We start from the raw sequence: 12,738 nt of genomic DNA, 5'->3' as shown, positions 1-12,738 counted from the left end.
ACAACTAGTCCTCCTAACAATACTTCTTATAGGTAGTGTGCATTTGTTAGTATCCTAACAGCATCTTTAAATCTGTGAATTAATAAACACTGTCAATAATGTGTGTACTCAGATTACACTAACTGGTTTTCATGGGAGTACTGGTCTAGATGTTCGCATAGTAGTGAGGAAAGTGGAAGTTTAAAGATAATTTTCTTTTCCCAGAGAGTCCGACATGATAACTAGCTGCATGCATGTTGTGATGTGATGGTAACTAGTTGCATGCGTAACCTGTTGGGTGCATGTTGCGATGTGATGTAACCTGTTGGGTGCGTGTTGCGATGTGATGTAACCTGTTGGGTGCGTGTTGCGATGTGATGGTGACCTGTTGGGTGCGTGTTGTGATGTGATGGTGACCTGTTGGGTGCGTGTTGTGATGTGATGATAACCTGTTGGGTCTGTGTTGTGATGTGATGGTAACGATGTGATGCAACCTGTTGGGTGCGTGTTGCGATGTGATGGTAATCCGTTGGGTGCGTGTTGCGATGTGATGGTAACCCGTTGGGTGCGTGTTGCGATGTGATGGTAACCCGTTGGGTGCGTGTTGCGATGTGGTGGTAATCCGTTGGGTGCGTGTTGCGATGTGATGTAATCCGTTGGGTGCGTGTTGCGATGTGATGGTAACCCGTTGGGTGCGTGTTGCGATGTGATGGCAACCCGTTGGGTGCGTGTTGCGATGTGATGGTAACCCGTTGGGTGTGTGTTGTGATGTGTGGCTGTAGGTGAGCTCTAAGAGGCGCCACCTCCACGTGGAGGTCATGGAGCCTGTGCGTGGGCTTTCCATCCTGGAGTGCTGCCCTCCTGCCATCCCTGTAGGTGTGAGGAGAACCTTTGAGGCCAGCATTGTGAAAGGAAAACCCATTCAGTTCCTTTGGACCTTTGATCTGCACAACCTGCACCGAGTGTCACATGTGGGCAAAGAGGTAAAAGTGCAGAAATGTTTATTGTTTACGGTTCTGGGCAGTCTTATTGGTACCCCAGAATATTAACTACAGAATCTGCAATATGTACCCAGATAAATACAGATTAACCAGTTATGTACAGTTAGAATATCAATAATTCTTATCCATAAATCTGTAGTAATATTGATATTTTTTCTTTCTCACTATTCAGGGTTCTCATCAGCAGTTTTTAGTATTGTGATGCTGTTGGCAATAGGGCAGTGGAATCTCATTTGAACCACTGCACAGTATCATGGGGTTTGACCACTTCTGGAGACAGCGTCCCATTGTGCAGTACAAACACAGCATCACTTCACTCTGATAAGAGGTGTACTGTTTTGTTTTCGGTTGCAATCACCGAAGCAGTTGCGAAAATGCAGGGTTTTTTTAGTGCTCAGTGGAGAAGGATAGCCAAGGCAGATAGAAGAGGTTGTGTTGGTAAGTGTTAGTCTACACAGCTAGCCAGAAGAGCTGCGTTCTCTCACCTGCACAACCGCCCCGACATGTTTGAGCTCCGGGTCATAAACAAACTGCTAGACATGCCCACTTGCCACTGCATCCTCACTTTTCTTTGCATTTTCACATTGTTTGCCATGCAGTTTGCCCAAAAACTCCAAGATGGCTGTCCCTAGATGTAGGATTATTGTCATTTCCATCATATTTTAACCCTTTAGTGCCCGTCCTCAAACAAGACTGCGCTGCCCAATTATCATCCGTGGCATTGCACCTACTCCCCCAGTGCCAGGGGGAGTAGGTCCTCCTCCAGACCTACTAGCATGTTGACTGTTTCAAGTACAAATGGAGACCATTTCATGCAGCTTCAGTCTTCTGTCAATATTCTGGGTCTTTTAGTGAAGTTTAGGGCTAGTGGCCGGCGATCACCTTAGTATTTCTTCTGTTTCTTGTTGTTTAATGCTGACAAATTATACTGTATTTCTTGTCTTTCTGATGTCTGATTCAGTTTTTTCTCTCTGTTTGAGGTGCAGCTCCATCCAGAGATGGGAGTTTGTGTCTTCTTCTGCAACCCTCCTGTCCTGTGCACCAGCATGGACTCCCAAAATTTATTGTATATTTGTTTTGTCAATTATGTCTGTATCATGGCCCAAGCAGAGGGTCGTCCCTTTGAGTCTGGTCTGCTTGAGGTTTCTTCCTCAAATCCTCAGAGGGAGTTTTTCCTTCCCACTGTCACCTGTGTGCTTCCTCTAGGAGTTGGTAAGGTTAGACCTTACTTGTGAGAAGCACCTTGAGGCAGCTTTGTTGTGATTTGGCGCTATATAAATGAAATTAAATTAAATGTACAGCTTAAGAGACAAATCTCCAACACCAAGTTCTTCTTACGATAAAATGTTATTTATTGTACATCACAGTCTACACTCTAAATCTCTGAAATAGCTCTGGAATTAACTTAATTAGACCATGATATTTTTACCTTTTACATGTAAGATTGGAAAGATATTCAAAGACTCGATCTCCCGGAATCAATGACTTCAAAGTGAGTCACTGTTTTAAATCAAATGACACCGCTTTCCAGACGTTCTAATACTGACAACTACAGCTGCCACCAAAACCGTCACATTTTGTGTTGTATTTTTATTTCTCTACAGAAAAGGGTTTTGTTTTGTACTTGGCTAACTTTGGACATTTTGTGAAATATTTGGTTTGTGTGTATTTATTTCAGTCCACATTTAATATTCAGTCCATAATTGTAAGCAGCACTGTGTGTTACGTTGTACAAAATGTGATGCTTTATCACACAACCCCAGATGTCCTACACTCCAGAAGAAGCGGGATTATTGATCATCTACCTGAAGGCCTTCAACTTGCTGACTTGTCAGAATGTAACCAAACACGTGGTGGTGCAGAACCTGCTGACGGCTGCCATCCTGTACGCAGCGCCCACCGATACCTTTGTCAATAAAACCGTCACTCTGATGGCCTCAGTCACGCCCAGATCTCATCCTGTCGCCTGTCTGTGGGACTTCGGTGATGGTTCCACCCCTGTTCACTCCGACGTCACAACTGTGGCTTACCAGTACACGCACCCGGGACACTACCTGGTCCAAGTACGCTTTTTTGAGCTTCTTGTGCATGGTTGGATCCTGAAAATATCAGATCCATTCTTCTGATGAATGTTTTGTGTGAAAGGTCTTCTCAGGTTTGGTCATATTCTCCTTTCAAGGTGAACTGCAGCAACCTGGTGAGCTGGGTGTTGGGCCAGGTGGGAGTAAATATCACTGTCTTAGAGTGTGAGGAACCAAAGGTCAAGGTAGTTCAAGCCCCCCGCCTGGCCATCTGGCGGTCCCAGCCCGCTTTAGTAGAGGCTGAAGTAGACCTGAAAGGCTGTATACGTTATGGTGCACAGTACCTGTGGCAGATCCTTTCTACGCCGTCCTGTGAGAACGACAAAGACTACATTCTGACCCCTGGGGTGGTGCCTCAGAGCCTGCCTGTCGCTGTGGTTCAGCTTCCAGTGGAGGTGGACGTGCAGCGGCTGCAGCTGTCCTTGCCTAAGTTGGCTGTGGCAGCAGGAAACTACACCCTGGTGTTCTCGCTGTCGTATGAAGGCATTCCTCTGAGGAAGGCTGCCTGCCTCCAGCTTAGCATCATGGCTGCCAGGTCAGTAAAAATAGCTGCTCACTCATTTACTCTAAATTTTTTTTTTTTTAATTCCCCACCAGTGATGATGTCTAATATGTAAATATGATTCACATCAGCAAAAATATAAAGGTCAAAATTGTATATTTAAATCCTTTAAAATATTTTAAAAATATATTTTAAAAAGCTCCCAAAGGATTTACAGTAGAGGTCGAATGAGCCCGAATGCTGTCCAAACAAAAATTCAACCTCCATTCTGGCAAAGTCGAGGCACAATCAAACACTTTCAGCAGCGATCTGAGTGCATCACAAACGGTTGGGGTCATATAGAGCACATGCACCCAACTGTCGAGGTGCGTTGAGGTGGAAAAAGCTCGAACGGCAGGCGAGGTGGCCTCAAACTGCATTCTGACTGCATTCTCATGGCGTCAAAACAGCATTTGGAACCATCTGATCGCGCTCGAGGGATAACAACAACAACAATAACAATGCCTATAAACCCAGAGAATACAACCCCTGGCAATAATGATGGAATCACCGGCCTCGGAGGATGTTCATTCAGTTGTTTAATTTTGTAGAAAAAAGCAGATCACAGACATGACACAAAACTAAAGGCATTTCAAATGGCAACTTTCTGGCTTTAAGAAACACCATAAGAAATCAGGAAAAAAAATTGTGGCAGTAACGGTTACTTTTTTAGTCCAAGCAGAGGAAAAAAAATATGGACTCACTCAATTCTGAGGAAAAAATTATGGAATCACCCTGTAAATTTTCATCCCCAAAACTAACACCTGCATCAAATCAGATCTGCTCATTAGTCTGCATCTAAAAAGGAGTGATCACACCTTGGAGAGCTGTTGCACCAACTGGAATGACATGAATCATGGCTCCAACACCAGAGATGTCAATTGAAACAAAGGAGAGGATTATCAATCTCTTAAAAGACGGTAAGTCATCACGCAATGTTGCAAAAGATGTTGATTGTTCACAGTCAGCTGTGTCTAAACTCTGGACCAAATACAAACAACATGGGACGGTTGTTAAAGGCAAACATACTGGTAGACCAAGGAAGACATCAAAGCGTCAAGACAGAAAACTTAAAGCAGTATGTCTCAAAAATCGAAAATGCACAACAAAACAAATGAACGAATGGGAGGAAACTGGAGTCAACGTCTGTGACTGAACTGTAAGAAACCGCCTAAAGGAAATGGGATTTACATACAGAAAAGCTAAACGAAAGCCATCATTAACACCTAAACAGAAAAAAACAAGGTTACAATGGGCTAAGGAAAAGCAATCGTGGACTGTGGATGACTGGATGAAAGTCATATTCAGTGATGAATCTCGAATCTGCATTGGGCAAGGTGATGATGCTGGAACTTTTGTTTGGTGCCGTTCCAATGAGATTTATAAAGATGACTGCCTGAAGAGAACGTAAATTTCCACAGTCATTGATGATATGGGGCTGCATGTCAGGTAAAGGCACTGGGGAGATGGCTGTCATTACATCATCAATAAATGCACAAGTTTACGTTGATATTTTGGACACTTTTCTTATCCCATCAATTGAAAGGATGTTTGGGGATGATGAAATAATTTTTCAAGATGATAATGCATCTTGCCATAGAGCAAAAACTGTGAAAACATTCCTTGCAAAAAGACACATAGGGTCAATGTCATGGCCTGCAAATAGACCGGATCTTAATCCAATTGAAAATCTTTGGAAGTTGAAGAAAATGGTCCATGACAAGGCTCCAACCTGCAAAGCTGATCTGGCAACAGCAATCGGAGAAAGTTGGAGCCAGATTGATGAAGAGTACTGTTTGTCACTCATTAAGTCCATGCCTCAGAGACTGCAAGCTGTTATAAAAGCCAGAGGTGGTGCAACAAAATACTAGTGATGTGTTGGAGCATTCTTTTGTTTTTCATGATTCCATCATTTTTTCCTCAGAATTGAGTGAGTCCATATTTTTTTTCCCTCTGCTTGGTCTAAAAAAGTAACCGTTACTGACTGCCACAATTTTTTTTCTTGATTTCTTATAGTGTTTCTTAAAGCCAGAAAGTTGCCATTTGAAATGACTTTAGTTTTGTGTCATGTCTGTGATCTGCTTTTTTTCTACAAAATTAAACAACTGAATGAACATCCTCCGAGGCTGGTGATTCCATCATTTTTGCCAGGGGTTGTATATTCACGAGAGTTTTAGGCACTAGAGTTTAATGCTGTTGTCCGTAGAGCCTGATTAATGTGTTTCAAATCCATTTGTCCTGTCGTGAACGTGCTGAGATTACCCTATCCTACCCATAATGCACTGCTGGACACAGCATGTCCACACTAAAACCTTAAAAATTAGCACATTACTTTAAAACTAAAACATATATCTGATATTTTCACTTTATAAAACTTTAGATATGACGTTAATTTAAATAACTTGTCTGAAATTAGTTTGGTTAAAATTTGAACCATAAGTTAAAAATGTATGCCTCTGGATGACTTGGGTGATATTGCCCTCGTATCAGTATGGGCTTAAAAGAAATTTGTGTGTGTGTGTGTGTGTGTGTGTGTGTGTGTGTGTGTGTGTGTGTGTGTGTGTGTGTGTGTGTGTGTGTGGTGTGTGTGTGTGTGTGTGTGTGTGTGTGTGTGTGTGTGTGTGTGTGTGTGTGTGTGTGTGTGTGTGTGTGTGTGTGTGTGTGTGTGTGTGTGAGACCAGTTCTCCTTTGCCTGCAGAGGATGGTTTTCAAAGTTATCTGAAAAGGTAATCCAATAATGAAAACGTTATCTTCGATAATTGTCGGTTATCGGAACTATAACTAAGCACGGCAGATGGTGCAAACTATTCCTTCTTAGAACCTTATTAACCCAAACAGTAATTTGCGTCATTTTTTACTGTCTGAATGGCTGTCCCTATACAACTGGCCCTCGCAGTGTGGCTTTTTTACCCTCATTCCTGCTGATTCGGCTTGATTCCTGATCATGTGTGCTTAGTGTGATGGGGCCTTTAAAATGGCATTAACAACTTAAATTTAGCAGCTTTGGACTTGAAGCACTTTTGAGTTTCTCTCAAATGTTTATCATTATTTCTGCTGAAGGTTTTTTTTTTTTTTGCTAATTGTTTTTAATGTTTCTTGTAAATCTCTTGTGTTTTCTATCATTTTAAATGTGATTTTGTAACTGTTGACAAGTTTTCATGTGAAAGTGTTTTTATTGTTGTTAGTTTATACTTTGGTGCTGAAGCTGGTTTGGTTCATTTTTACTGGTAAAACTAAAGGTTTGTTTTTGTGACTTCACTCAGGGTAAGAGGGAGTAAGAGGGAGCTTTAAAATGTTTGTGTGTTGTTCTGTTTACTTCTGTCTTCTCAGACTGGTACCCATCATAGAAGGAGGCACTTACAGAGTGTGGTCAAGGACCCAGGACCTGGAGCTTAGTGCGGAGCAGTCCTACGACCCCAACATAGATCAGGACAGCCAGTCACAGCTTCTCCACCACTGGGAATGTCAGAGTACGTCCAAGGTAAACACAGGCATGCTGACAGAACCGAGCCCTGCCAGGGACTGGTGTCCTGTCCAGGGTGTACCCCACCTCTCGCCCTGTGACCGTTGGGATAGGCTTCAGTTTTCCTGCAACCCTTCATTGGAATTAGTGGGTGTAGAAAATGAATGAATAATGGAACAGAGCACTGCTGTGTTTAGAATCTGATAAAGAAATGACTAAGGCCCAGCTGTTCCTCAGATATCACGCCTTGTAAAAACCATTTAATTTTGGGTGTTGGATCAGCCCGTCACCACATAGAACCACTTCAGTGGCTCAGTCCTCATCTCCCCACCCAGCCAGGGGTTCCATGGGCAGTACCCGTGGCCTCCTCCAGTCACCTGTGTGCTGGATTGTGTTTGGGAAATGACTGTGCATGGCCATAGAGTTGTAGTCTCAGATTCTGCCTCATCCAGGTCACCTCAAGTAAATGCTCATTTAACTTAAAGTCATTCCAGCATTACAGAAGGATCCAGAAAGACAGATATAGTCTTTCTTTTACAACAATAAACCCTGAGCCATTAATTATTATACAGAAAACAAATGCACACAAACGTGCTGAGATGTGAACAGCTTAATGCTAACTTTAGCATTGAAAATGCCATAGACATGCTAACGCGTTAGCATCGGCCCCGGTTTTAAGTTATAAAATACATCTATCAACTGTTTCAGAAGACCATAACAGGTCGGTTTAACCCCTTAGGCCCCAGAGCCTATTTCACCAAAATCACATACCCATACATTATGTACAAGGTCAAAAATGCAAACGTTTGGATTAGCTAAAAGACAGATCCTAGGGGATGTTGTGGATGCAAAAAATCGAAAGTAAATAATACTTGGTAGGAGTAAATGAGGTGGTTTTTTCCCCCCAAAAAATGAATTCTGATTTTTGTCTTTATTTGCTTGGCGTTTCAGCTGTGGTTAGTTGATATGTGATTGAAGTGGATACTTTTGTAGAGGAGACTTCACTTGACATTTTGATTATATAATAAGTGTTTGGTGTCAGCATTGATTAGTTATGAGTGTTCAGATGTTCCAAAACAGGGCAACTCCCCGAATTTGGGGACTCTATGGTTTAAGAGGGTCTGTTTTTCTATTGGATCAAATATTTATTTCATGCAACAAAATGCAAATTAATGATTTAAAAATCATACAGTGTGATTTTCTGATTTTTTTTTTTTTTTGGTAGATTCTGAATCTCACTTTTGAAAGGTACCTACGATAAAAATTACAGACCTGCATTCTTTGTAGGTTGGAGAACTTGCAAAATCGACTGTGGATCAAATACTTATTTGCCTCTATTTACTTCTTAGGTCTCTATTTTACTTCTTATACAATCCCTGGCAAAAATGATGGAATCACCGGCCTCGGAGGATGTTCATTCAGTTGTTTAATTTTGTTGAAAAAAAGCAGATCACAGACATGACACAAAACTAAAGTCATTTCAAATGGCAACTTTCTGGCTTTAAGAAACACTATAAGAAATCAAGAAAAAAAATTGTGGCAGTCAGTAACGGTTACTTTTTTAGACCAAGCAGAGGGAAAAAAATATGGAATCACTCAATTCTGAGGAAAAAATTATGGAATCACCCTGTAAATTTTCATCCCCAAAACTAACACCTGCTTCAAATCAGATCTGCTCGTTAGTCTGCATCTAAAAAGGAGTGATCACACCTTGGAGAGCTGTTACACCAAGTGGACTGACATGAATCATGGCTCCAACACGAGAGATGTCAATTGAAACAAAGGAGAGGATTATCAAACTCTTAAAAGAGGGTAAATCATCACGCAATGTTGCAAAAGAGGTTGGTTGTTCACAGTCAGCTGTGTCTAAACTCTGGACCAAATACAAACAACATGGGAAGGTTGTTAAAGGCAAACATACTGGTAGACCAAGGAAGACATCAAAGCGTCAAGACAGAAAACTTAAAGCAAAATGTCTCAAAAATCGAAAATGCACAACAAAACAAATGAGGAACGAATGGGAGGAAACTGGAGTCAACGTCTGTGACCGAACTGTAAGAAACCACCTAAAGGAAATGGGATTTACATATAGAAAAGCTAAACGAAAGCCATCATTAACACCTAAACAGAAAAAAACAAGGTTACAATGGGCTAAGGAAAAGCAACCGTGGACTGTGGATGACTGGATGAAAGTCATATTCAGTGATGAATCTCGAACTTTTGTTTGGTGCTGTTCCAATGAGATTTATAAAGATGACTGCCTGAAGAGAACATGTAAATTTCCACAGTCATTGATGATATGGGGCTGCATGTCAGGTAAAGGCACTGGGGAGATGGCTGTCATTACATCATCAATAAATGCACAAGTTTCCGTTGATATTTTGGACACTTTTCCATTGTCCATGCCTCAGAGACTGCAAGCTGTTATAAAAGCCAGAGGTGGTGCAACAAAATACTAGTGATGTGTTGGAACGTTCTTTTGTTTTTCATCATTCCATCGTTTTTTCCTCAGAATTGAGTGAGTCCATATTTTTTTTCCCTCTGCTTGGTCTAAAAAAGTAACCGTTACTGACTGCCACAATTTTTTTTTCTTGATTTCTTATAGTGTTTCTTAAAGCCAGAAAGTTGCCATTTGAAATGACTTTAGTTTTGTGTCATGTCTGTGATCTGCTTTTTTTCTACAAAATTAAACAACTGAATGAACACCCTCCGAGGCCGGTGATTCCATCATTTTTGCCAGGGATTGTAGTAGTGCTTTTGTTGTTTGTTTATGCATCAGTAACACCAGACCAAATTCCTTGTATGTGTGAACTTACTTGGCAATATATTTGATTCTGATTCTGATATTCTTGTATTTGACCAAACATGGAAGCGTGTCAATTTGTTGCTGCCACCTTCTGTCTCCAGGGTGTGGACCACTGCCCCAGTCTGAACTTCAGCTTGAACTCCACTGGCCCAGTCCTCAGGATTTCCGGCTCTAAGCTGGCGGCTGATGCCGAATACACTTTCAAAGTGACCATCAGCAAAGGAGGAATGGCACGGGAATCTACCACCCAGACTGTGAGTTCACACTTGAACTGGTGTCGCAGACCGAACAGTTCTCCCTAAAAATCGGTCCCCCTGCTTTCACTTTGCATGCTTCATCAGCCGCGGTTCACTGATTATCACCTCGTTTCTGCTTCAAACTGCCACCAGTCATCATCTGTCTCCGTGACAGATATCTGAAGCTTTTGAACAACAATCATTTCCATATAAATTCAGCGTTATTTTGTAATAAAAGATGGGGGAAGCGACCAGAGCGCCGCGGCTACACGAGCTGCTAGCTGATGCGTTCACTGCGTGTCCGTCATGTCAAACGTCACCGAGTATTGCCTCGTTTCTGCTTAAAACTGACTTTTGAATGATTTAAGAGGTTTTACTTTGGCATCTGATGGTTAATTATCACATTAATCCATTTGATCACTTTGGGTGTGGAGACTCAGATGAGCTGCTGAGCTCCCAAATGAAGCATGCGCAGTGGATGCAGGGCTTATGTTGTATCGTGTGCTTTGTCACTGAACTTGTTTCTTCCTGCTCATCTTTTCTGGTGTTATTCTTGTTGAAAGTGTTCACACAGCGTGTTTAGATAACGCATTCACTCGCACAGCGCGTTCAGATAACGCGTTCACTTGCACGGCGCGTTTAGATAACACGTTCGCTTGCACGGCGCGTTTAGATAACGCATTCACTCACACAGTACGTTCAGATAACGCATTCACTCGCACAGCGCGTTCAGATAACGCGTTCACTCGCACGGCGTGTTTAGATAACGCATTCACTCGCACAGCGCTTTCAGATAACGCGTTCACTTGCACGGCGCGTTTAGATAACGCGTTCGCTTGCACGGCGCGTTTTTAATAACGCATTCACTCGCACAGCGCGTTCAGATAACGCATTCACTCACAGTACGTTCAGATAATGCATTCACTCGCACAGCGCGTTCAGATAACGCGTTCGCTTGCATGGCGCGTTTAGATAACGCGTTCGCTTGCACGGCGCGTTTAGATAACACATTCACTCGCACGGCTCGTTCAGATAACGCGTTTGCTCGCACAACGTTCTGACCTCAAGCGTCTGCACTGACCCCTGCAGGTCATGAGAGGTCAGCTCCAGGATGCCTCAACATCTGAAAAGAAACATTAGTAAATTTAGAATATGTTTCGCCAAATTAGGTGCTTTTATTAACACAATAAGTTAGTGTTGCCGTCTCCCTAATGAAATTTGTCAGCGTATGCCGACAGTCCCGTTTCCACCGAGCGGTTCGGCTCAAAACATTTGAGTCTAGCTTGGTTTGCATTGTCACTGCCTGCAGAACCCTTTTGCTTGGTAAGCGGAGCATGTCGGCATTAACATGCACATCACTGAGAGCACGCACGCTGTTGTGTGGCCCCGCCCTTCCACACAGAGGCCAAACAGAGTAATTTGTTTTATTGTAGTCTTGGTGGATCCTGGGATTTATTTTCATCACATGCAGAATGCTGACGAGTCGACTGATGTCTGTGATAAACGCTAACGTGAGTGAATGAGTGCTGGCGTTCTCTGGTTCAGGCTGAAAAATGCACAAAACATAGGGAGTCTTCTTTAAAATACTATGTTTCTTCAGCACCAACAAGGCTGGTTGAATGATGCACAGAAAATAATCTGAATGTCAAGAAAACTAAAGAGATCATAGTTGACTTCAGGAAGCACAAGGATGACCACGCCCCTTTAACCACTAAAAGGTGAGGTAGTAGAGAGGGTCTCTTGTTTTAAATTTCTGGGCACCTGGATCACTGAGGATCTTAAATGGGACGTAAACACATCGGCTGTGGTCAAAAAGACACACCGGAGGCTTTATGTTTTTACCAGCACTTAAGAAGAGCAACTTGTCTGCTGAGCTACTCAAGGCCTTTGATCACTGTAACAGCACGGTTTGCTAACTGCTCGAAAACAAAAATAAATCCATCAAAAGAGTCATAAGAACAGCAGAAAAGATCATGGGTCTTCCTCTGCCCTCACTGGATGATATTTTTTGGATTCGCTGCCTCTGCCGAGCAAGCAGTATTCTGCAGGATGGAACGCAGACCGAGGGGTCCGGAACAAACCGAGGGGTCCGGAGCAGACCGAGGGAGCGGGGATCTTATAGATAAAGAAATGCAAAAAAAGTCATCACACAGAGAAAGAGAGGCTCAGTACAGACAGCATCATCATCAGTTTCTCTTTACCTGTCTACATGCACACCTGAGTGCACTAGTGAACTCATTCAGCCAAGGCTCTCTTCAGGTTCTCTTCACCCTGTACACCTCTGCCTTTTGCTACACCTGTGAGCTGTGTCACATCCAGACATTCGCAGATGACAGAGTCACTGTTGGATGCATCAGGGATGACAAGAGAGGAGGAATACAGGAGCCTAGTGAAGGTCTTTTCTGCCTGGTGCCACACAAACCATCTACAGCTCAACACCTCAAAGGCAATGGAGCTGGTCATTGACTTTGGGAAGTCCAGACCAAGACCACAACCAGTTCTGATGTAGGGAGCTGAGGTGGAGGCTATGGATTCCTACAGCAAACTGGACTGGACAACCCACACCAACCACCTGTACAGGAAGAGACAGACAGGCTGGACTTTCTGAGGAGGCTGTGGTCGTTTAACATC

At 42.8% G+C, this 12,738-nt stretch overlaps 1 protein-coding gene across 1 annotated transcript in view; it reads left to right on the top strand.

The window, feature by feature from the left end:
* pkd1a (polycystic kidney disease 1a) overlaps positions 1 to 12,738 on the top strand; it is a 334,259-nt gene that overhangs the window by 170,205 nt on the left and 151,316 nt on the right. Inside the window, 5 exon segments of the mRNA XM_034188324.1 lie at positions 762 to 962; positions 2,744 to 3,043; positions 3,160 to 3,596; positions 6,933 to 7,083; positions 9,973 to 10,125. Coding sequence (XP_034044215.1) covers positions 762 to 962; positions 2,744 to 3,043; positions 3,160 to 3,596; positions 6,933 to 7,083; positions 9,973 to 10,125 — 1,242 coding nt within the window.

Source organism: Thalassophryne amazonica, chromosome 15 (assembly GCF_902500255.1).
Source record: "Thalassophryne amazonica chromosome 15, fThaAma1.1, whole genome shotgun sequence".
Lineage (NCBI taxonomy): Eukaryota > Metazoa > Chordata > Actinopteri > Batrachoidiformes > Batrachoididae > Thalassophryne > Thalassophryne amazonica.
Note: the sequence above shows the minus strand (reverse complement) of the source record. Positions and strands in the feature narration are given on the sequence as shown.